The 25,927-nt window shown below is 40.4% G+C and overlaps 1 protein-coding gene across 8 annotated transcripts in view; it reads left to right on the top strand.

Moving 5' to 3' along the window:
- GRHL2 (grainyhead like transcription factor 2) overlaps positions 1-25,927 on the top strand; it is a 68,002-nt gene that overhangs the window by 29,305 nt on the left and 12,770 nt on the right. For 7 of the 8 annotated variants that reach the window (XM_017806505.1, XM_017806506.1, XM_017806512.1 and 4 more), the window contains 6 exons: positions 3,542-3,636; positions 12,393-12,551; positions 17,918-18,005; positions 18,091-18,227; positions 20,219-20,250; positions 21,699-21,793. In XM_017806505.1, the coding sequence (XP_017661994.1) occupies positions 3,542-3,636; positions 12,393-12,551; positions 17,918-18,005; positions 18,091-18,227; positions 20,219-20,250; positions 21,699-21,793 (606 nt within the window). The remainder of the gene's footprint in view (positions 1-3,541; positions 3,637-12,392; positions 12,552-17,917; positions 18,006-18,090; positions 18,228-20,218; positions 20,251-21,698; positions 21,794-25,927) is intronic. The other variant, XM_017806507.1, reaches the window with a different exon arrangement.

Here is a 25,927-nt window from a genome sequence, read left to right on the forward strand (position 1 = left end):
GCAAACACGAGCACAGCCCAGTGTAGTAAGACTTACTGACTCTTTGTCAGATGTAAGAGCTGTAAGAGCATGGTTCACCTCAGAGTTTTCAGAAGAAAGACCCAGATGTTGCTCAGTAGTGTTTTCTTGAGAACAACTGAAATATGGCCTTAGCCCTTACCAAGTATGGTATTTCTGAAGTACATTTAATTTTCTTTGGCACTTACCTTATGCCTGTTTGGTCTACTAGGCCAGAATAACTCCCAACTACATTTCCCATACAAGTAGCAATCTCCCAGTTTTACCATCAAATGATCTAAATGAGAAACTTAATCCAAATTTGAAGCTGGCCCTCCTTGAACCAGATTCTAGGGATTCCTTCCATCCAAAATTATATTGAATGACTCTATGAAGATTTCCCTTTACATTAAAAATTCAGGACCTTGTAGGGGTCCTGTAAAGGAATACTGAGTTAGTGTCCAGGCCCCAAAGTTAACAGAGAGAATTAGGTGTCTGTATATCTGCATCACCTGTTCCATATATGTTTATAGTCTTTACTATTATTTTAACTCGATGTTTGTAGCATGTTTAACATCTGTGAATTCTTTTTAATTGTTTATGAATGCACTTTTAAGCTAGAGCATGATGTGGTCTTTAGCAGGCAGAACATCAAATGAATTTGGGATGCTCTAGTTCTGGGCTCCAGCTGTTCAGCCCTCAGATAGGGGTGGGGACTGTGCTTATGCTGCTTTCTGCAGTGGCACAGGTCTGTCTGTCTGCCTTCTGGCCTGCAGTTATATTTTGGAGATCAGAGGAAATAGTGACTTGCTGCTTCACTCCAGTCACATTGGGGTCAGTCACTGCTTTAATTTGTTTTGTGTACTGGCTGGTGCACCTCCTGGGAGAAAGGATGGTTGAATGGATTAGATGCAGTACCCCATCTGTAGATGCATTGATATTAATAGCATAAGCTTGTACTTACATGTAAGCAAGTCAGTGCTTGAGGAATAAACCTGAAGGCTTTGATGCTTATTAAGCAAGAACGTAAGGCATTTTCTAAAATTTAGGCTGTCTGCTATAATTGATTTTTCTGAAGAAGGACGAAGGCATGTTCACTCTTTTTAGCATGAGTAAAGAGGGCAAAAAAACCAGCTGTCTTTTTCACAGTGCTGTGACGTTTGATCACTAGCTTTTTCTTTTAAAATAATGTGAAATAAATAATTCAATACTAAGTTGCAGCAAATATTGATTATTTAGAATCAGTACAATAATTTGTGAAATACCAGGACAGGTTCAAATATGAAGAGTGGGTGTGGAATCTTTGTGCTCCAGAAACTTGCCTATGTTTTTTTTTTTGGGGGGGATAGTTTGTATTATTTATGTGCACTGCTACTATATATATATACAAAGAAGCTACAAAGGCTACTACAAAGTTATGTAATGCATGATTAGTAGTTAACATTAAAAATTTGCCATTGTTTACTATGCAGTTTATGTAACACAAGAGGAAATAATTCCTGTACAGCCATTTTCTTGAATATTGAAAAACCCCAACCTTCTCTTTCTGGTAACTCACAGCAGCAGAAGGGGAAAAATTGTAGTCACTCTAATAGCTTTCAAATATCCTTGGATGTAAATTCTTTCTTAATCAACTGAAGATCCTTCTTTAATTGTCTGTAAATTGAGAGGAATAGGATACACTTCTGCTTTTTAACAGCGTGTCGCATAGACACTCCGTGAGATTTGTGTATGGCAATTAAGGAAGCAGAGACATGTGTTGGGGGAAGGGAAGGGTTGGTGGGATGTGAGGTTCTGACAGCCTTTTAGGAGAAGAAAACAAGTGTCTTTACGAGACATCTTGTTCATGTCTTTCCAAAGTGCACCTACACAGCACGCCCATATGCAGCAGTCAGTTGCACAAGGCACTTTCTGGTGAATCATAAATTTAGAGGTGGGTGGATGTGTGCACATGCATATTAAACTACTTATGTGTCTTCTAATTCCTCTCATTTGCATTCCCATACTGAATTTAGATAGTGAAGTCAATGACTTCAGTTAGAAAGGAGATCTGAGTTCTTGGTGGGAATGAAAAGCCTGCCTGCCCTCTCAAATACTGTGTTAATTTACTACATTACCAAATGTAGTAAATTTTTTATTGTATCCAAACCATTTATGTGTCCCAGGGACACAGTTTCACTTGCCTAGTGAGATGTCAGCATTCTTGTGTTTTAGATGAGAGAAAAGTACACTGATTGCATGTCTCAAATGTTAAATAATCCTCCTTGCAGAAATGGTTTTGCTATAAATGATTTCATAGCAGTTATTATGTAGAAATTATTTTTTAGAGACCAACAGTTTAGAAGAGCAAAGGAAATGAATATTGAAACCATTTGTGTGCCTCACAATACAAAAACATCCTCTCTCCATAACTTATTACAAAGCTAAGAATCAGCATGCTTCTAAGGCACAGATTTGGGCAAACATTAGATCAAGGGAGTAATTTCAGCCCTCTGGCACTGAGTCCAGTTACAACCCTCAGGGGATTCTTAGGAAATATATATGTCCCAGAGAGAGTTGATGCATTTGTGTGAACAATCTGGAAGTTCCTTTAATCAAGTAGATATTACCTGGCACTTCTCTTAATCTGTCAACAAAAAGAAGAAAGTGTGTTAAACTGGCTAGCAAAGGGAGAGAAAAAGGTGGCTTGTTCCTCTTTTCAGTAATAAAGACGACCTGGGAGTTGTCTGTTTTACATGGTTTTACACCCTTACTATTTCTAGGGGACTGTTGGGTCAACTATGAAATCTTCCTCCCTTTTGCTTTCATTCCTTGCTAAAAGCTAGCTTATTGATAATATTAACAGCCCTTTCGGAAGAAGGGAGAAGAAGGTGCAGATTTTGTAGTCAGACAACTTAAAAATACTCTACATTTGTTTGTTTGCTGTTTTAGTTGCATAAAAACTTTGGAAAAAGGGTTTGTTTCTTTGCAGTTTTTTGTTAGTTTGTTTTTTGTTTTGGTGTTGGTTTTTGTTTGTTTTTTGTTTTCCTTTTTTTTAATAGAGAAACATTGATCCAGCATCTGGTGCAGTTCCTAGGAAAGTTGAAAGAGCTGTGCAAGCAATGTACACTACTAATGATATCCTTCAATTATAGCTCTTAGCCTTTTAGAAAGCTTCTTTAGAATTTACTGTAATGCTATTTATTTATGTCAAGTTTTGAACAGTCTCTTTAAATGCTTCAGTAGTTTTTTAGTTAATTTTCCAGTTTTGGCCATTTCTTGGCCAAGCTAATGAAATGCACCTGCTCATTGCCACTAGAGTCACTTCTTTTTGAGAGCAAGCAATATTTTGTTAGAACATCAGCCAGTGATATACTGTGCGTATGACTCAAGTTGCATTGTATTATCTCTTTGCAGTTAAGGTTATTAATGAATCATAAACAGTACAAGAGGTAGTTTTGATGTGTTAGAGAACCCAGACGAAGAAGCAAAGATGTACTATGAACTGTGAAAGTTCAATTTTTTTTCATAGGTCTTTTGATTGTTTGTTTGTTTTTTCTTACAGCTGATTACAAGGAGAGTTTTAATACCATTGGGAATATTGAAGAAATTGCATTCAATGCCGTGTCCTTTACTTGGGACGTCAATGAGGAGGCAAAGGTGAGGAAAAGCCATACAAATGGTATCCCTATATAAATACCATCTATCCATAGTCACTGTTTCACTTCTCTCCTTTTTGACATATAAGAAGGGTTGCTGGTAGGTGCCCAGCCTGAGAAACAGTAGAAATTTTTTTTCTTATTTGCCAAGTCAGGTGTAGGACACAAGGTGAATGTTTTCTTTCTCTAAACTATCAGCTTCCTTTCTACACTAGGAACATCTCAAATAATCAATACTCTGTAAGTTAGACTATACCTTCCCTTGTGTTGGTGCCATTATTTTTCATAGTGTTACACAGACTGTCCTTGCAATTGGGAACAAATGTATTTTTGCGATTTTTTTTTTACTTTTTATTTTTTTTAAATGGTCAAGTACCCTCAGGCATGGAGTTTTTCATTCAGGATTGTGACTGCTAAGTGGACCTATAAACCAGAACAGAAGAGTTTCTTACAGATAAGGTTGTACAAAGGCTGTCAGAGTGCTTCAGCTGCATGGACTAGTGTGGGAGAAGTGAAAAGCTGCCGGTAATTCTAAGAAGAAGTTGGCCCCCGGAAGGCAAACAACAAGGGAAATAGGCTGTGTAAAATGAGTGAGGGTAATGCAGTACTCTTGGGGATGTAGAGTTACTAAACAGCAAACACTGTTGAGCTTGGCAAACTCCTGATACCATTTTCATGTTGAACACAAAATGCCCAGTGTTCAAGTAATGCAGTGAATCTTTCAAATACAGAGACATCTTCATGCACAATTCCCCACTGCTTTTCTAACAGAGAATTAGAGAGATTGCATTGGAGTGAGTGAGTCCTGTGGGAGATTGTGTCGAGCACAGGGCGATGGTATTAATACTCACTGTCCTGACTTGCTGACTGAAGGTGCTGAGGTTTGTAGTAACAGGGATTTTCATCTCTGATGCACATCTTAAAAAAAAAGACAATAGTTCTGAAAACCACCCAGCTCTTTCAAAAGCAGGCCTTGGTAAACAGAGTTGTACTTGGCCAGTTGCTAGTGTAGTTATATTTACTCATCTAATGATTACATTGTCACCGCCTCAGATACTTCCCTGTTATGTGATTCCATTTCGAACTACAGCTGTATGTTGTCCTCTGCAGTCACAAGAGGTGACTGTTGTGTGTGTGTGTGATCATTAGGCAAGGAGATACAGCAAATACAGATTTGGTATCTTCAACACAAACAGACTTTCTCAGGGACCTTTACAGAAGCGCTACCAGGGCTAGAGCATGGCAGTCTTGTCCCACTGGCATCTACCATCCCGGCTGCCAGGGCTGGCAGTCCTTTAACGCATTTGCAGCTGCTAGCCAGACTTAGCAAGACACCATGTTGATCTAGAAACAAGAAAGTCACATCCACTAATGTCAGGTGTTAACCTTGGGACATTTTGTTCTAATCTCACACCATTCACATTGCTCTTGCCTTGGGTGCCACTACATGAAGAACACAACTGTTGCAATGATCACTGGAAATAAAACACACTAAGATTGTAAAATAAAGACTCTCTTACTGTTGCTGGACTAAAAAACTGTCAGGAGTGAAATTTAAGCCCCTTGTATTTCTGCAGGAAGTAGTAATTAAAATGCAAATTAGCTTATGCATATTTATTTTGGGGGATAGTTAATAAATATCTGATCTTTTAGGAGCTTGAACTGCAAATGTATTGATAAAAGTAAGAGGATTCATAACACGCTTTGGTGTTGAGCTATGAAGCATGAATCAGGCTGTATGTGAAAGGTTACCACCTTGCCTGCACTAAAGTGTCTCCCTCCCTGCACATGTACATGTACCCACTTGCTTGCTCCTGTGGGAGAGTCTAATACAACAACCAGTTGCACCGGGTCTGGGGATTCCCATAGGATGCCCTTGTGGTGTTGGAAAGCTGTAAACTCTGAGGTACGTCACTGAAGGCTGTTTTTTCTCCAATAATTACCTCATCCAAGAGAGATGAAGAATTTCAAGGCGTAATTACAGACTCTTTTCCTAAGCTTTTTGAATGATGATCTTTCAACTGGCTCCATTGTTTCTGCTCAGTGTTGTTTTCTCTTTTCCACCACAATTTCAAGATTAAAACTTAACCCACTCAGAGGCACAATGGCTTTTCTCTTTGGAGGCACAATGGCTTTTCTCTTTTTCTCTTTGGAGTCAGACAAGAGTAGTACAGAGCAGTTCTTTGCAGGGCCTCTGAGATGGGATGTGATGAAGTGCTCTGCTGGCCTGGGAAGTAACAAAGAAAATGGACTTCTTGTTGGAAGTGCACAGGGGAGTGATCTGGAAAATCAAACAAAAGCAGCAGAAATCACATATCCAAATATGCCTGTCTCTCCTGGGAGACTAAATCCCGCATCTAGGAAGACCTATCTGGAACATCAGATTTCTCACTTGCCTACTCCACCTGGAGGGCAGCTGATTTAAAGCCCTATTTCTCCTCATTTAGAGCCAGATTTCTCCTCCCACACACAAGCAGAGCAGATACTCCTCCTCCTCCAAGCCTTTCGGGATGAGGGTATAAGAGCACGGGTGTGGCAGCCAGTCTGCCTGCTAACAGTGAGCCTGCTAAGGGTTGATAAGGCAGCATCTCATGTGGGTCTTATGTGGAAGAAACAGGAATTCATAGGCAGAGGCCTCCTTCTATTACCCCAGTAATGTGATTGGAACTGAACTGTTGGTTCCAGCTCCCCGTGCTTGGTGCCTTGTCTTTCAGCTGCTGCTTGGCAGAACAAGTCAATGGAAAGGGAATCTTGTACAGCTCGTGTCAAGCTGTGGAATAATCTCACTATTGCTTTGTGTGGAGTAAGGAAACAGCACCAAAGTCAGAAACGCCACTCTGCTGGCGTTTCTTCTGCTGTATCTGGTTGACAGCAGTCCCCTTGCCTTCTGGCAGAGCAGAGTTTGTCCTGGTGTATACTTACCCTTTTCTAGAACAATATCCTTTTCTGCTGGGGCCCTTATCTAGAGGTCGCTGTGGGGCTTGTGGTTCAGAGCAGGATACAGAAAAATAAGGGGAAGACTGTAGCCATGTCAAACTCTGTCTTATGCTTCAAGACAAATATATTGTACTGTAAGGGAACAGAGGTAGGAAGAGAAGAACAGTTTTGTACAATCCATATTTGTTTCACTTCTGTATTTAGTTCTGTGTATAAATATGCAACATTTATGGGCAAGGTGATTTGTCAGCTCCCTTTGGTTGAACCTGAATGCTATGTTTGGTATTTTTAAAGGAGTTCTTTAAAAAAAGGTGAGGAAACAAACAACAATTAACAAGAACTGAGTGACTTTTAGAAGTCTATTTATATAAATATGCTAGAAGGTAGGTAGTTGCCTTGCTGTTGCCCTATAGAAGATTTTTTTTTGCAGTGTCTGACTGGTTGACAAAGTTCAAGTGGAGGCTTTTGAACAGTTCAGCTTCATTTTTGATAGACATTCATCTGTCTGCTTACAGTCTAATCGCTGACAGAAGTTAGTTTGCAAGGAAGATAATTATGAACCAGAATTCTCCTGGTCAAAGGAGAATATATTTGTCATAAATCCTACCAATTCCTTGAGATATGCCTTTTCTGTGATTGGTAATTTTCTAATTTAAAGTGGTTAGGACGGTGTTAATTCTGAAACAATACATTAATTGAATATTTTTATGGAAAATGCTTTTTAACCTTAAATTCAAAGATGTTACTTCAGTGAGCAGTTGCTAAAGAAAAATGTCACCTTAAAGACACAAAAAATAACTTTCAGTGATACCAAGAGGTTACTGGTTTCTGCTGAGCACCACAACTTGGACATGTGGTAAAGAGACGTGTTGGTGGATATATAATTGAGGCAGATGCTGACATATGCCCTTTGGTGCGCACAGGAGTTGTGCACTCTGCAGTTGTTGTGTATACTTGCGTGCAATCATTGTCCTGCTATATTTAACTGAAATGTAGATCTTTAATCCAAAGCATGCTGAAGCCTCTGGGAACCTTTCCAGGTATTTAATGAGTTTTGGCATAGCCCATACAGTAATAAGCTGTTTTCAAAGAGTGAGTGATTTGCAGGATTAGGTTCTTGGATATTGTGGGCCAAAGTGAGCTCCAATTCCAGCGGGCACAATGGTAAAATCAAGCTTGTAGAGCAGAACTATCTCTAGCAGCGATTTGTATTGTGCCAATCCATATTTCTTTAACATTGCTAGTGATACTTAGGACAGGCTTTGACTAGTATAAGAATTATTCTGTTCATAATCACAAATTTCCTTCTTAAGTTACATCAAATTTAATTTAATTTAATTAGGAAGGAAATTAACATTTTCTCTACTCTCAAAATTTAAAGGTTGAAGTAAGAGATGCTTCATTTTGGGGAGTTAGTACCAGAAATTATGTAGGATTAGACTTGGCAACTACTTTAATAATCCATGTCTGTCTGTGCAAGTGTGCATATATATATATATATGTGAGACATGCACACACATGTATATATTAAAGAAGAGTTAACCTGTGGTAGCACATAATGTTGAAATCCAGTGTATACTTGGTAAGTATGCATCTGAGATTCAAGGCAAATGCCATTTTTATGTAGTTGCCTGGGTGTGGTGTGGGTTGAGGAAGCTTCAAAAGAGTAGTGCAAACATTTGCTGGAGACATTTGTATTGAAATAAAACAAAGGTTTTACCTTTGTGTGGGATTTATAAGGTAACGGCTGGCAGGAGAAACTATAAAACCACACTTTTTGTGTATAGGAGGAATGATGGGATTGATGTTAGTCATTTGAGAGACACGTCATTTAACTCTTTGTTGTTACAGTCTAGAGGGATGAACTTTTTAAAAACAGGGTTTTTAAAGACCCATCATCCAGGTGTAGGTGCTATGTATTACTGGTATTCAGTAGAGAAATCGCTGTAAGTTTCTGATTTTGTGCCATAACACACTCTTCCCTCCCTTCTGCCCCTGGCTCTTTCTGAGACAATGGGAGCCAGAAAGGTAAATAGTAATGAAAGGCTTATATTAAAAGTTTTGTAACTGTAGACCTTTAAGGGCTATAAGCTGAGAGATCACAGCAGGAGTCATGTTGGCTGAATTAAATGATAAAAAGGGAAATGCACTTCTGAGCCTTGTTTTCTCTTAAGGCAGCTTACTGTGTTTGTGTCTTGTACATCCCTAATTATGCTGCAGTATTTAACAAACAGTCAGTAATTCACATAATAGCAGCTACACCATGGAGGAGTGCCTTCCCTGAAAGAGAGTGCTTTTTCTAGGCATGCTGTATATCAAACAGAAGAGTTGTCGTTATCTTAGGCCACTTTTGAAACTTTCTCAGCAGCAGATGTTTCTCCAAATTAGTATTTCATTACCAACGGCATGCCTGAGCTGGAGACTAGATGGGTGGAACTCTGCCATTAATTGCTCTAATCTGAGATATACTGACATTAAAAAAAAAGACATCACTATAACGACAACCCAATTGATAGCAAAACATTGTTAAAATCCAGTTTGCACAGGGGGGAAAAAAAGTTTGTAAATTAATTCAGATAGACAATTATATTCACTTTTATTAATAGAGTTCTAAGACAAGTGTAGACAGAGCTGGGGAGGGAAACAGATTTCTACTCCTGCTACTGTTATTTCTACTATGCAAGAGACCTCAGGAAGGAGGATCTTAAACCTGGGTATCTGCCAGGAGAAGTAGAGCAGTGCTTTTTCTTTTCACGTCTGAAGATGGGGTTGTTTTGCCCCTTGTCTCATAGAGAGTGGGAGTACCTCTGTTATGGACAGGAGGTGAGAAAGAGAGGAAGATGAGGGTTGTAAAGGGCAAAGCAGGCTGTGCTTGGACAGGCAGTTAAAATCATTGCTGCTCAGAGCAGATCACTGCGTTGTGGAGGTGGTTTCTGGTCAGAGCAGGGGAGAGAGAAGGGGACTGTCCAGGTGTCTCCCCAGGTCCTGTTCACCATAGCAGCCTGCTGCACCACTGTATTAAAACTGGTGCGAATCTTTAGTTGTGCAAAAAAAAAAAAAAAAAAGGGAGACCCTAAAATCAACTCCAAGAACAGGAATACACCCTCTTCCCCTTCCCCTCTGCACACTTCCCATGTTTTCTGAATCTAAAGTCAGTGTTGTGCTTTATAGGAAAGCTAATAGAATATTGCATGGAGACAGAAAATTTCCCCCAAATGAATGATCTATGTTAATTTGAATCCATCTGTCTATCTGTGAGGTGCAAATGATATGGCAGAAAGTATAGTACACTTCATGTACGTGAATGTACAGTCATTGCTTCTCAGAGAGATCCTGATGTATTACTGTGTCAGGACAAGATATTGAATCTTACAGCATATATCTATTATTCATGCTGAATAATCTGTTATTGCTGTATAGGGACTCTTGAAACAATAAAGTCTGTCTTCCCCAGCTGCTCCTACTCTGCTCTGTGATTGTGGTGGCAGTGAAAGAGATGACACACAGTGTATGTAGTTGATTAAGGTGGGACAAGATCTTTTTTTACTTCTCAGCTGAGCATGCAGCAAATGTTGCAGATGTACAAACTGCTGAGTAGATGCAAAGCCTGCATGTTCCCTCTCACATTTCAAATTACAGTTTGGAAAATCCTTGTGCAGAAGTATGAGCTAAAGTATAGTGAGACTAGATTTCTGTTTTATGCCAAACCTCATTCCACTCCTGTATGTTCACACACAGTTTAAACTGTTGCCCTGACACTGTAAAGGAGTCTGAAGGCAAATGAAATTCAGGCTGTTATATTTCAAAGGCGTATGCGCCCATATCTACACTTACCTTTGGAGCTGGAGGAGAGACCAACTTGTAATTTGAAACAGAAAGAACACTATCAGCTTCAAAATCAGAGTTTCACCGAGGGCCCTTCCCCGCCTCCCTCCTCTTCCCGCAGTTAAAGTTCAACTATTTCGTTTGTAAATGCAGTTCTGTGATAGAATCAGAAGCAGAAAGTGGAGGGGCCATTAGCTCAGTCAGGTAAACAAGCTGGCTCCATCATAAAGACCATGACTGTAATGGTAACTTCCGTCATGAGGGTGAAGTATGCCCCACCAGCCCTGGGAGACCTTTATTCTCAGCTGCCTTTCTTAGGGATGTTGCATTCTGAACAGCCACACAGTTGGTTTATTTTCCCTGTTTGTGGACTGGGGAGGGGTTCCTTCATGCTCTTCCTTCCTGAATCCTCCCAGACCAGTGGCCTGCTGCTCCCTCCTCTGCCCAGCAAGGTGTGCATCAGGTCTGTTTGAGAGACTTGTTTGAGATCTCTTCCTTCCTGAGTGTCAGGTTTCACATCCTCTTGTTTCAGGAGATACTGGTGGTTTTCTTTGTCCTTTTCCCTAGTTCAGAGTTTTGGGATTTTGTTTGTTTGGCAGTTTGTTTTTGTTTTAAAAACGGAGGAAAAATTAAAAGTAGAATCAGGTCAGTGCATAATTGCCCCAAATTACTATGTAATGCACATATTCCTTACTGGGCAGAAAGCTGGATTTTTAATCCAGTATCATTCACACTATCCTGACTGAAAGCTATCAATGGTATTTCAGTTCACAATGCTTGCTTTGCATCAGAATAGTCCTTGTGAGACTTTGGTGGTGGGAGATCCTTCTCCCAGGTCCTGTACAGACATGGCAGATGAGACACACCTTGTCCCATGGTACCAATGAAGTTAGAGAGCAGGAGATGACTAGTGGCTATCAACTGACATAAGTGGTTGTAGAAGAAGAGCAAGAGGTGGATTTCTGAAGCACAGACAAGTAGGGGGCTTGCCAGAAATGGAATGCAATGTCAAGTTAAGTGGTTGCTACATGACAAAGAGGACTTTTGAGAAGAGGTAGGCAGTAGTTTTATTAATGAGCTTCCCAGTTTGAAAGACAGGATGAGATGCATTTTTGAAATTGAAAGAAGACAATGAAGGACCTTTGAAGTAAAGATCAAGGGTATCTCTTGATGGGATGGAGGAAGGGGTACCCCTGATGACAGTGTGAAGAAAATTTGTAAAATAAAAAAAAGGGTATGGCTTATCATTGCCCCACTGAATTTGAATTGTGAGCTGTCAGAAGAACAAGCCAGACCAAAGGCAGCTGGAAAGGACGAAGCAAGACATCTCTGTCTCTGGAGGTTTTTAAGGTGAGACTGAATGTGGCACTTAGTGCCATGGTCTAGTAACCACGGTGGTAGTGGATGAAGGTTGGACTTGATGATCTCCAAGGTCCTTTCCAACCCAGCTGATCCTATTTGCACTTTTAACAAATAGTGCAAACGTACAGAGCAGATTTCTAGAATGAAGCAAGTCAGGGCTAAAGACCTGACATCCATGTGAGGCACATTTTAGGAGGTTTTAGATTGTCTTTAGTCAGTTCCCATGGACTGAGCAACCATTAGCAGCTGGAGCAACTGAGGAATGCTCACAGAACACAACTTCTGGTCTGGCTCTTCGCTCTCTGGTGTGAACCAAAGCATGGTAAGTTGGGACAACCAAATGATTCAACTCAAATGTGAGCTTCTGATCCAAACTGAAGTGCTTATACATGCCTTAAAATTTTGTCCTACTTGACAGGATGGAAGCATCTTTGTTGGATTTAGGACAGAAGTGGAGAATAAATGTGTGAATTGCCAGAGAATGCATCATAGCTGAATTAATAACTGTTGGGTTTTTTGGGGAGGTGGGTAGGGTGGTATATCTGCTTTTATTTTCCCATTTGTTTTCATGTGTTTCTGGAAGTTTAATCATTGTTTGTACCACATTTTAAAAGTAATCTCTCTGGCATACAGATTTTCATCACAGTGAATTGCTTGAGCACAGACTTCTCCTCACAAAAAGGAGTAAAAGGGCTTCCTTTGATGATTCAGATCGATACGTACAGCTACAACAACCGCAGCAATAAACCCATCCACCGAGCCTACTGCCAGATCAAGGTCTTTTGTGACAAAGTAAGTGGAAAGCACAATTATCGTGGATGGAGGTGGAACCTTGTTAGACAATTTATTATTGCTATATTTTAGACCTAATTAAATGTTTTTTCTTTCCCTACAGAATTGTGTTTCATGGTAGCATTTGTACAAGTTATATCACAAATCTAGCAGATTATCATGTAATTATTTTACTGCTTTGCAGCCTTTTTGGCCCTGAGGAATAGTTGGGTTTTTTAAGGACAGCATGTTTTAGGTCATGATGCTGGAATATCAAAAAAGTGAAAAGTACAAATGTAAAGATCTCTGCTTGGAAGGTCAGTGCTGATGATAGGCTCATGCAAGTGCCGGTCTGGTGAGATTTTCCCTCCTGGCTCTAACAGCCAGGATAGGTAGCATGTAAACTTTGTAGAGATGCTCTTGACAGATAAATGCACCTTTCAGTAAAGGTCTGCTAAGCTTTCTTCTGATGCAGTGGAAAACGCCAAGTCCCAGTGATGCAGCTGATGGATTTCCCATCTCCCTTAATTACAAGCCCTGATTTCAGAAGCTTCAATGAGACCTTTATGTTGCTAGGATTTTCTTATTAAAAGTAAACTGCAAAAATAGATTAGTCTTTCCCATTTTGTAGTTCAGTAACTATTTTTTGTGTGTGCTCACTCCCTCTTTTGCAAAATTTTGTTCTTTTACAGTACATTTGACTGCTTCTTTGTGAGAACTGGTAAGATTTTTCAGCACCCAAACATGGATCATGCCTTAATGAGTTAGACAATCTCATGGTCAGCTGTATATGTCACCACTTAGAAACAGTCACTCAGAAATGTCATGTCAGTGGTAATTCTTAGAAGAGAGTGTGACCACTTTTCAGTTATGTTTAACATCTGCCAGCTGATGACTTTATTCCTGCGGAGAAAGATTTTCCGTGGGGGAGCTGATGCCTGAATTCTAGTCAAGGTTCAGGGATTCAAGAGTCTACATCTATGTAAGTGACTGGGAAATTTATCCAAATTAGTCTTGCCATCTTACAGGTGGGAATAGAAAGACAAAGGCCATGCTCCAGGCAATATGTAACATTAACTTTTTAATGGAAAGGGTAAGAGTTCAACTGTTCCAGGACTCTGTGTTGCTGCTCCTTCCCCCTTTTCAATTCATTCCCTTGTTGCAGTCTTGACAACGGGATCTTGAGGGCTAATCAGTCATGTTGGTGGAGCAAAATCTTTGGAAGTAATGAATGTAAATGTATGCACTGAGGTCTTGCAGTCAAAATGCTATGCTTTTAATTGTAACTTTGAATGTCAAATATTCAGAGATTTGAAGCTACAGCTGGATGTTAAAAGCTCAGTAAATATCAAAGGACAAGTCGTTTTCATATACTTGCTTTTGAAGAGCAATTAGAAAAAAATTGAATTATTTAAAAAAAGGAAGGAAATTCGGAGCACAAACTCATCAAGGGTGACCTGTAGATACAACTGATGGAGATTTTGAATAATACATGTTTGTTGCATCTATTGGCTTAATTGATGCTTCAAATATCGAGACTAGAAAGCAGGAAATTAATGTTGAGTCTAATAATCAAAACTGCATCAAAGTAGAAGAAAAGATGAGAGGGTTGTAAAAGCATTATACACATCAAAACTGTACTGGAAGTGGGAACAGAAGGGCTCAAGAGTATCAATAATGGGATATATATCTGTTTAATATGAATGTATACATACACATACTGCTTTTTAACTTAATGCAGGTGTGAAAATAAGTTAAGTGAATGAAAATTATTGAGGTCAATTCACAGGACAATTCATGCTAATTGGCACTTGGAAGGAGAGTGAGGCTTGCCTGTCCCTTGACTTATGCTGCCAGATCTTTACCAACATCCCTTTGTCACAGGGCTTTCATAAGCAAACAAATGGTTGGAAAATTTCCATTTGCTAGTAGTGCTGGGAGAATCCATCGTGCTCAGAAGAAGGTAGCTGGTGGAGCTTGGCATCCTTATCTTTCCAATATGTCAAAATAAAACCTTGGCAGTTGTTAAGGTGGTGCTAAATGGTTCAGCTTCTCTTGTCAGCCTGTAGCTCACCCTCCAGGGACATGAACAGGGCTTTCTACCTCTTTGGAAAAGGCTATGAAGCTGAGATGGTTATCGCCCACCTCTTTGTCATGATCAATTAAAGACATATTAATAGGACCATTAAAAAAAACCCAGCAAACATATAATAATTTTTATAATTTCAAAAGCATGAACTGCGCTGTTATGCCCCAATCTGACAACCTCAAAGAGAAGCTGATGAGAAAAGTGCCTGATTTATTACAGTCATCTGGATCAGTGGAACTGCACAGTAAATAAATTAAAGTCCTGTAGCTGAAATACAGCATAGCTGTTGTGGAAAGAGTTATCCCTGAAGAAATAAAACTGCATTTAGCTAAGTGGTATGTATTACATGTATTTTAGTATTTATTCTGGCAATTGCTTAATTGTAATACTAATTTACATATATAAACTAGAGAGTAACACCAACTCACATCCAATGTGTGCTTTGTGACATAAATGTATGGAGATAAATGCTGCAGAGGTTGTAATTGTGTCCTTACTCTGTTCATTCTCCAGTCTTTTGTCTGTGTTTGTTTTCCATAGGCAGTCTTCAAAGCATCTGTTACAGTGCACATCTCATTTTCTCAGTGCTAATTCTCTTTGCCCTTGTAGTCTTTTTATCCTGTGCAGATCACTGATGCTGCATTATGATAAGAATATATAACTTTTATTCCTTAAGTAGGTTGTCAGGGAAACTTGCTACCAGGTTTATTTATATTTATATATTGCAAGATGCTTTAGCCACTGTGTATGAAGGAACTTGGGCTTCAGAGATACTTTGATTTTCTTTATGTGATTAGCTTTGCTAAAAAGAAGCAGAAGCATTTGACTAGGCAAATACCATAACATTGTTCCAAAATAAAATAAATGAATCCAGTTTTCTTTACTCTGAAAACCCACATGTTCTTTAAAATATATGCAGTTCCTGCCTCCTTGTCTTCAGTATGTATTGTCACAGAGAACATGGATTATCATAGGGTATTGAGCAATTCCAATTGCCTATTAATCTTCAGCTTTAGAGAGAAGAAGGCTGAAGTCTATGCACCTGCCCTACCAGATGTGGAATACTTTGGCCTAGAACTACAAGCAGGTGTTTCCATGAGCTTTATAAGGATGATGGGAGTGGTCCTTACCATGGCAAAGGCTTTGCCAGGCTGGAGCTAGAATGCGAGACTTCAGCTTAAATGAGTTGAAGACTTAAGAAAAAAATATTTTCAATCAGCTGAAATTCATAGACCGCATTTAACTAATGGTTAGTAGCAGAAGTACTAGTAGTACTAATTGCATTTATACAAAGTCAGTATATATCAATGAAAAACTGAAAAACTCATTTCATTATTTCACCCGTCAGAGCCTAGTTTATAGTCCCCTATGAGAGGATTATTTCTTCTGTTCTGAAGAGACATGCAAACTGTGGTTTACTGGATATGTGTCAGATGGCTCAGCTGTCAAAACTGTGCAGCGGAAATGCTCTTGTATGCAAAAATCATTTTGTGGTCTGTTGTCTCAGCCCCTATGACAGTGGCGTACATCATGTAGGCTTGGCTGGCCCCTGCCATGTGGGTTGCTCCTAGCTCAAAAGGGCTGGTAGGTAGTTCTGTGGGTATTGCAGTTGCCTCATTTGTAAAGTGGCTGTGGCACAAATAAACACTGGGGGGTGGGAGTGGCTGCCCTGCTCAGAGATTGCCAGTATGCAAGAGAACTTCGAGGTGTCTTGCCTTGAATGAATAATGAGAGAGCTGTGAACCTTTACCAAGTTCATAATTACAAAGACTATCACAGAAAATCAGTAAAACATGTTTTTTTATTGTGTATAAAGTCTGAGTCGTACTCAGTTTCTGTTTGCCTGAGAGGAAGCTTGTGCTTGCTGCCGTGTATGAAATACTTTCATGGTTTCTCCTGTTCCCCCTGAGCGGCAGAGAGGCAGCACTGAGGGCAGGTAGGGCTGTGGCCACCTGGCAGAGCCCTTTGTGCAGCACAGGGCTCTCAGGGATGTGCCACAGGACTGTGGCTGTGATGCATAATTTTGCTCCTTTCTTACAAAGAACAGGTGGCCTTTAAAGATACAAATGTACCCCTAAAAACAGTTTTGCTAAGGGCATAACTCTGGCATCTGCAGTTGAAGTTTTGCTAAGGGCGTAACTCTGGCATCTGCAGTTGAGGTCAGTGACAACTGGACTGGGACCTGGGTCTGGAGACAAGGTTTGTGTTTGACATCTTCATGTTTTTTAAAAAGCTGTTTCTTCCTCCATTTATTTCAGCTTCTGGAAATCTATTGCTAGATCACAACCAGGAGTATATCTTTCCTTGCATTCTTTTCAAGCTTGGTTCATTGGCTCATGTGTGAATTTTGCCATCTTGAGTGGGTATTTTTGGCTTCCTTACCTCCCTCCCCCCCTTTCTTTTCAAGAAACTTCCAATTTTAGTTTGGAAAAAAAAAATCTGTGATCTTGCATGCCGACTGTCTAGGAGCATATGGATCTTTAATACTCTTCACAATGTGATGGGTATTATTTATAAAGTAAATCCAGAGAACTTCAAAGGAGGTGTTGCTGCTTTTTATGTCAATAACAAATTTTATTTTTTAAACTTGTTGAGAGTGTATTTACATAACAGAAGCCTGCAACTTCCCAGGACTTCCTGGTGCAGTAAGGCAGTGCTACATTGCTTTGCCATTTCTGGAGAGCTTTTCCCTCTTTGAAATGCCTGTGTTTTTCTGTAAGAACCCTTGCACTGTTGGTAACCTGTCAGCATAGCCTTCTTGCACTGTCAAATCTTAAAGGCCTCTGCACAATTGGCCACAGTGAAGCAATGCCACCCCTAGACAAAGTGGGTGCAGGAGAGTTTAGGGAAAAGCTTATCACAGACATGACCTAGGATGATGATAATCCTGCAGGTGTTTTATGCCATTACATACACAAAGTATTTGGCCTGAGCATTCTGTCCATTGCAGAGACACTGGGCTTTGCAAAAGTTGTGGTGGCATCAGTCCTGCTAGAGACTGCACGCTGCATAAACTGTCCATCCTGGCTTTTCCAAACCAGTGTGTGGATATGTTCCCCTTGCTGTCTGCAGCCCTGGGAGCTGCTGGTTGTGCCAGCTTGAGTTTCAGGCACAGGTGATCGATGCGAAGCTTGTACCTTTCCAACAGTGTGGACAGATTTATCTGCAATGGAACAACCAGTTTCTGTTTCAGCATTTCTGATATGTCAGCCGCTGTAGTTCCAGGCATTGCTAACTACGATGCTCCCAGTGGTTCCTCTTTGGGTAATAATATCTGTGGGTTGTCTTTTTTGCACAGGGAGCAGAAAGGAAAATCCGAGATGAAGAGAGGAAGCAGAACAGGAAGAAGGGCAAAGGCCAGGCATCCCAAGCCTCGTGTAATAATGGTGAGTTAGATGGGCCTTTCTGGTCTGGGGCTAAGTCACGCTTAACATGCCTCCTCTCACAACCATGTTGCTTTGTGATCTGCAGCTGAAGGGAAGTTGAGTGCACTCCCTCTGCAGAAAAAGAGTGATATCACCTTCTTCAAAACAATGGCTGACCTGGATTCCCAGCCAGTTCTCTTCATACCAGATGTTCACTTTGGAAACCTACAAAGAACTGGACAGGTAGGAAATCATAATGAGATGAGCTGGTGCCCACTTGCCATCTGTCTGCCCCTGCTCTAGGGCAGGTTTTAGGAAAATAAATTCGCTGTTCTGGGGGTGCTTGTTTCAGCTCTCGTTTTTATAAACACAACTTTTGGTGAGTCACATATACAAGAATTTAAAAGGGATAAGTACCTTTCCGAGTTCTGGGTGTGAAGAAGTTTATACTTCATTGACAACTGACTAGTTTGTGTTTGTTATGGTTTTGTTATTCTTTTGCTGGGAAGAAAGAATGGAACAAATAGTCAAGAATTTTGAAGTAGGTTGATCTGTGACTGAAACAAAGTCTGGTTTTGAGTGTGCTCTTTGGCTAGATGAAATGAAGTGCCACCTTGTGGTAGCAGAGATCCCCCTTCCTGTCACAACTGAAGACAAAGACCAAGCTCTTACATGTATAGGGAGGTCGAGAGCAGGGTCACTGAACACCACTTTCTATTTTCTGTTGGCATTATCTAGAGAACTGGAAATTCCTTGGAAAAAATATTTTCACTTTACCAAGTAAAACTCTGTCATGCTAATGTTAATATTCAGTATTGCCAATTATCATAACCAGTAAACATTAGGAAGTCTTTGCTGACTTGACTTTTTTCTACTTTATCGCTTGCTGGGAAATTGCAAACCTGAATTGGAGGGTCAGCTCTGACAATTTTTTTACTATGAACCTGTTATTTATTAACATCTCAGGGAGTAGAATGAGACTTTTATGCATGTGTTTAAATATTAAGATGATGAAGATTCAATGACACTGTTGGAATTGTCAGTTATTTTAAAGCAGTGAGAATTGTGGTAGAGCAAAGCACAAAGAGCGCAGACACTGCAATCACAGCTGTCACTGACTTACTCTCCAAAATCGGAAAGACGCCCACTCACATATCAGTGCTGGGTACCTTCTGTCCTCATGGTTTTCAAACCAGAATGTGGATTTGTCTTAAGACAGGAGAAGGTGGAAGCATTCCTTAGTAAATGTAATCCTGTAAATAATTTTCTAAACTAACTGGAAGATACCCCAGTTTCCTAGCTCTTAGGCAATGTTCAGCCATGTCTTTTATTGCTGTAACTCATAGAATGAGTTACAGACCTTGGCTTTGCACACACACACACCTCTGAGCTATTTTCATTGTGCAGGTTCAGAACCAAAGGCTCTCAGTGAGAACCAAGTGTGCTCTGAGTCTTGCCAGCACAAGTGCTAGAAACCTGTCCGAGATGCCTTGCTCTGCCGCAGCAGAACACAGAGCTCTGGTGCCCTGCCTTCAGTAGCTCAGCAGTGGGAGGGCTGGTACACTTGTTGGTGCAGTCCTGCAGTGCTGGCACAGTGCAAGGAATTTGGCTGACTGTTGTGTAAAGCCTCTGACAGCAGACTGTGATTTTATACCTCCCCTGCTATTGTTAGCAGCATTTGCTGCTGTTGTAAATTTGGTCCCAGTGACTGTGAGCTGTTTGGATTTACACAAAACAGTGGTCTGGATTTGAGCTTCCGCTCACAGCCTGCGCAAAAAATGTTCAGCTGTACCATTAGTAATTGTATGTCCATTAGACCTGTAGTTTAATGTAGCTCTCTACAGTTTTATTAGATTTTCAGATAGTATTAAAGACATAGAAAAGTTTGAAAGTGTTGTGGCTTAAACTGTATTAGGGTTAATTTAGGTAAGTAGTGATCTGATTTAGAGGACTGTAAAATAATTGGGAAAATCATATGAACCAGGGGAGAGGAGAATGCCTTTCAAAAATACTTTGATATGTTTCCACTAGATATTCAACAGCAGTTTCTCTAAGCCACCCCTTTTCCATATCACAATTAGAATTTGAGATGTTTTTGTTTTATAGAAGGAAAAGGATTTTTAATATATTAAAAAACTGCAAACCACTTGTCTTTTCTGCCTTTTGAAGTTATTCTGTTAAGGAAATGTCTTAGTTTTGGGAATAATTGTTGGGTTTTATTTCTATCCTTCTAGGTTTACTATAATACAGATGATGAGAGAGAAGGGTAAGACATTCATTGTTTCACAAGCTTTGCAGTTAGCAGTTCAAACTCATAGAAAGAAGACACAAAACACAAAATAAGATAAAACTGATGCCCTTTCTCTCCCTTCCCTCGTGTTGTCCCAATGCTTATGGAGGGTGAATAATATGTAGAACTGGTAGGGGGAGGTTTGTTTTGTGGTGTAGCTTTCTTTCCTTCATGTGAACTGGCTATTTTTTATATCTGTTTTTTAATACATTTTCAAGTAAAACAGTTTAAAGGGCCATAAGGTTCAATACAGGGATAGGACAATATATTTGATAATGAAATGCCTTTTATATATGCACAAGGGTTCTCAAATACTTTAAAAACCAGGAATCTTTTAATGAAGCACCAAACTTCACTGCATTCCTGAAAGCTGTTTAGCAGCACACAAGTGACAAATACAGGAACTGCAGAGAGAATGGCCAAGTGCCAGAAGAGAACAGCAAAAAGAGAGCGGGAGATCCTGGAAAGGGGGAAGGTTGGAAATGGAAGCACCCCCTATCTGACTTCGGAGGGACTGGAAGAATTGATGAAAGTCCCTCTAATAGTTAAGAGATGCCATGAAATAAGGGCTTTAATATGGGTGGTTGAAGTTCAGCCCACAGTGTGCGCAAGCCCCATACTTTTGTAAGTTGCTTAAATCCCAAGTGAGCACCCTTAAATCTGAGAGTTTGGAGTAAGACAACTGCAGTCCCATAAACCTGCAAAAAGTGATCTGTGGTACGGAGTGGCCAAGCACTGCTGCCGACATGGACTTGAAAACGTGAGGCCCTTTTTATTTGTTTTATGAAACTAATATTCTTCACAAGGCTCACAGTGTAATTTGAGAAACAAAGGGGTTTATTGCACCAGTTCTTTTCTCCAGGACTCCAGATCCTGCCAGAGCTATGACAAACAGAGAGGGCAGCCGTTGTTCCTTCAGCCCTCAGCTCCCCTGATGGAGCATGTTGCAGCTTTGGGTTGGATCTGGCCCAGCACGTTATTCCTTTTGAATTTGCTGGCTAGTATGGTCTTGGATTTTAGAGATATTGCTCATGTTTCCTGAGGCTGTGTCCTTTACCCCAAAGAGGAGGTGAATCAATGTGCAAATGTGGATTTGGTTCCTTACTTAGCTGTTTCTTCCTCCCCACTCCCCTTCCCTCAGTATTTAACAGTTAAGGGCTTTTGGGATTTTCAAATTAGTGAGTAACATTGGAACATATTTTCCTGTCACCTGTCCCAGACAGTCAGTCTGGGTAATTAAGAGGCCTGGATAGTTCAGATAAGCATCAGAAGCTAAATCCTTGCAGTTTCTGCTCTGGTGCCACTTGAGCAGCTAGTGGGTGTTTTTGCCAGAGTACGAAGTGAGTCATGACTGCTGCTGTTGTCTCCTCTTCTTCTGGGAGCATAGTTTTACTGTGACATGGTTCCTGTTTTGTGTATTCTAGTAGCAGTGTCCTGGTCAAAAGGATGTTCCGGCCTGTGGAGGAGGAATTTGGTCCATCCCCATTGAAACAAGTGAAAGAAGAAGGCCTGAAAAGAGGTAACAGTCAATTAGCAGTTAAAAATAATTCTGTGGAACTCGAGCCCTCAAGCTTGGAAGGGCAGGTGTGACTTGGACGGAGTCAATTGTTGAATGCTAGTGCAAATGTAGGTAGATGGGAGAAGAGATCTTTGCATGCTAGAAATGACTTAAAAGCAGAAAAAATAATAATTTAAAAAAAAAAAAGACTGTGCTCTCTCAAGAAGGGATCAGGACACAAGTGTATATAAAATATAAAAAAGCTGGAAAGTTTCTTGATCCTTGGCCAAGCTACATAGTTCATAAATGTTCCAGTAGCAGATCTGTGATTGTCTATTTTTAGCTTTTACTCATCTTTTCTGTTCTGGCTGGGATCACAAGCAAATATGCAAGATGGACTAGGTCAAATACAAAGACCTTAACAGGCAAGCTCCTGCTGACTGCAGACTTAGATTAACTGGAATAGAGTCTTAGAAATTTCCTACCCAATTAAAAATATAAGGCATGGAGAGACATCTTCCAGTAGACCTAACAGAATTTTAAAGAATTTGTTTCCCTTAACTTTTTTTACTGTCTGAGAGAATATTATTACAATTATATTTCATATGCTTTACCAACTGCTGTTTTGCCAGTCTGCTACAAGTTAAGCTTAAGTTGAATAACACTGAAGCAGTAGTTTTGGTAGAGCTGTTAAACTTTGCACTGAAGGTGGGTTTGTTCACAAAATCAGTTTTGTGTACAGTCTCTTCCAGTGCAGTGCTATCGGTGATAACTTCCTACACTGTCACAGTTAAACACCGTGGACAATATCTGCCATTCCTTCTGTCTCACGAGTTCTGTTATATAAGTTTATTGGAGACTCCAGGGGTTTGACCAACAACCTACATGACTCAAACTTTCACCTATTTTGAAGTTCACCCATCAGTTTGTGAGACAACAAATCAACAAGGCACAGAAGTGATTCTTAGTTTGACCATTTGTAAGACTCCTTTGAACTTTATAGAAATAACTTCCCACGAGCCTGCATTTGCCAAGTTTCTGGGTTGGTTAGGGTGGTGTACTTGAACCAGAGGAAGATTATAGGATGGAGACTGATGTCTTCTTGGAATAAATGTGAACATACTCTTATTTTAATTAAATCTTAAATTAATTATGCTGACCTCTGAGGTCAGCACTGACCACAGACTTGCATCTGGTTGACTCAAACCTTGGCCAAATTCACATTATCAAGGCTCTGTCAAGCAAAAGAGGACAGTTATGAGGGCTATGTAAAGAACTGTCATTTCCTAAAATTTCACCTGGATTTCCCAGCTGGAAGTCTGGGAAGTTGCCTGCAAGGAGGTATTGGTTTGCTCTGATTATTCCTGTCCTTTGCTGTGGTTAGTTGTTTTAATATTATCCAGGACTTGCAAGCATTTCAAGGGTAAGATTAGAAAGAAAAAAAATTTAACTGGTGGCAAAACTATGTTAACTAATTAAATCCAGGAGAGGCACGGAACTAGAGGAGCTGGAGGATGCTCTCTTCACATCCCCTTCCTGTTCAGTGTTTCTTGCAACTTGGATTATGCTGGCTGGAGGCCAAGCCTTTTCCAGTGTGGCCTTTGCTCTGGTGAACTTCCTGCCATCCGGAACCCTGCATCTGAGATTGTGCTGATGGAGTTTAACTGAATCTACCCATTTGATAATGCTGTCTTTGCCACAGGAGTCACTGAGTATTAAAATGTTTAGGGATTTTTACCCCCATCTTAGCCATATCAGAAGCTTCTTTTCTCCCAGATTTGTTTGGTACAGTGGAATCAACAAGTCCTAGAGAGCCAGTATAGATGGGGCACTGATGTAACATCTGAGAGAGAGCAGATCTGATACGTGAAAATATGCATTAAAAGCAACGTAATCCCAAGGTGGCTCATTAGCAGAGCAGTGCAAGTAGCAGCTAGTGAGGGGTCCAAGCCCAGCTGAAGAATTGAAGTGACAGTGTGTAGCCTCACCTCTGCCTGATGGACCTAATTGTAACACTGTCTGGCGGAAGCAAAGGTATTAAGGGGCAGTCAAGAGAACAGGTTAAAAGGGGTTTGCAAACTACATGAAAACAAGGTTCATATTCTCACTCAGGTTGCTGGATCTTTGTGGATTGTTCTTTCCTCTCCTTGACCTCTAAGAGAGGTACAAGTGACCAACACAGAAATGTGAAGTATGTTAATCTGTACCAAATGTGCAAGGTAGCTAGTTACTTGGCTGGACTCGTGGTCTTTCCCTGTTTTGAGTTCTCTAATCACTTTCCCTTTCAGATTTCATCGGGAGTTTCCTGTTAATTATAAATCCAGCAGCTAAGTTGAGGTCAGGTTGATTTCCACTCCTGTAGTTCTCAGCTTAAAGAAAGTTGTATTTTTGTTTAGCCTTTGTCTCTCAGGAAAGTCATATTAAACTACACTGAAACATTTTGGATTCATAACAATTGGAGTTTTGTGAACCATCCCTGTGAAGGACAGCATTCACACTGTCGCCAAGGGAATTTGTGCCTGGGCAATAGCAAAAACTCCAAATGTGAGAAAGGAAAGCCTGGTCAGAGCTACCAGCCCTGCTATCCTTGACTAAGATGTATCACATCTTCATCCAGAGACCACTTTACACAGACCATAGTCATTAGTCATTGTTCATAGGGTGTTAGTCACAGCATTGGTAGTGCCTGGGCTCAGGCCTTCCTAATGTCCCAAGTCTTACTGTCCCATTGTGTCCTTAGTTTCATTTTTGCCACATGCCTGTTGTTGTTAACGCTTTTAAAAGAGGTATCTAACATGTTCTGCATTCACACATAAATCCTCTGCTTGGTGGCCTGGCTTCCAAAAATCTCCCAGGTGCAACAACATTGCTTGCCTTCAGCAAAGGTTGTTTGCCACTCTTCAATTTGGTGTATCGGGGCTATTTCTTAAGTAACTAGAGATAAATTTATTACTCACCATCTTCTGCAATTCTTTTAAACATCTAAAGAATATTAGGGACTACAGTGGATTTCAGTGTTGGTAAGAACGGTAAGAATAAGGCCACGTAGTGTACAGGTCAGACAAATTTGAATTTATCTTTTAACTCTCAGTCAAAAATAGCTCATTACCTGGTACAAGATGTCTGCCCCCCTTCCAAATATTGTAATCTGTACTATTAAAGTGAACCCATCTAGATGCCACGAACGTGGGGACAGTAGGATCAGAGGGCATAAGTATGGCTTGTGTTACATAGTCACAGGAATTCAGTGGCAGTGCTGCTGCTGAGTCCACTGGAGTCTTTGCAGCCCCTCTTTCTCTGCCTTGGCTGTGCCTCCTGCTCCAGGCCACCTGGCCACCTCTCCACAACTCTGCCAGCAGGGAGGCTGGTGGGGCTGCGTTGTACACTGAAGCAGGGATCTGATCTGCTTGAAGAACAGCTCAAAAAAAGGGTTGTTTTTTCACTCACATCTGCTTTTCGAAAGAGTTCCTCATCCAGGAAAATTCATTGAGATGGGCCAGAGTAACAGACTGAAAGGGTGGGGATGAGACAGGGGCTTCCTAAGGCATCACTGCCACCAGAAGTCATTTAGGAAAAAGTGCTCTAGTGAATCAAAGCCAGGATTTTCACACCTGTCAGGGAAAAGAAAAAAACAACAAGCCTCCCTACATTTACTAATCCTGGCTCTCTATGTGTATAATAGTGATTCAAGTTCCTGTTATCTTTGTAATGGATCCTTCATTCAGCATAATGTTGCCTGGCACACCAAGCACAACAGAGAGATTTAAAGCTCAGCACTGGGATTGTGTAATGTCCCCAACTTGAACCTTGGACCAAGTGATTTTTTTTGCTCCTTTCAGATATGTTTGTAATTGTTAAGGCTGACAGAGGTCCAGATGTTTGTAAAGCCAGTAATTACAGGACAGTCTTCTAGCCACAAGGAAACAATTACTAAATGAATATAAGTGTTAGTACTGGTAAAATTAGCACTTTGAGTGAGTGCTTGCTCATGCAAATAAACATATCAGACCCTGTAAAATTTTGCTCCTCATGTGGATTTTTTTTGTTCTTTTACATTCTGACAGTTATTTAGATTGTGACTCAAAGTTATCTCAGCTTCTGAGTCCTTTAAAAGGATGTTCTCAGGCAGGTCCCAAAGAGTTGCTAAAATGTAGG

The sequence above is a fragment of the Lepidothrix coronata genome, unplaced genomic scaffold, assembly GCF_001604755.1.
Source record: "Lepidothrix coronata isolate B3197 unplaced genomic scaffold, Lepidothrix_coronata-1.0 Scaffold15, whole genome shotgun sequence".
NCBI lineage: Eukaryota > Metazoa > Chordata > Aves > Passeriformes > Pipridae > Lepidothrix > Lepidothrix coronata.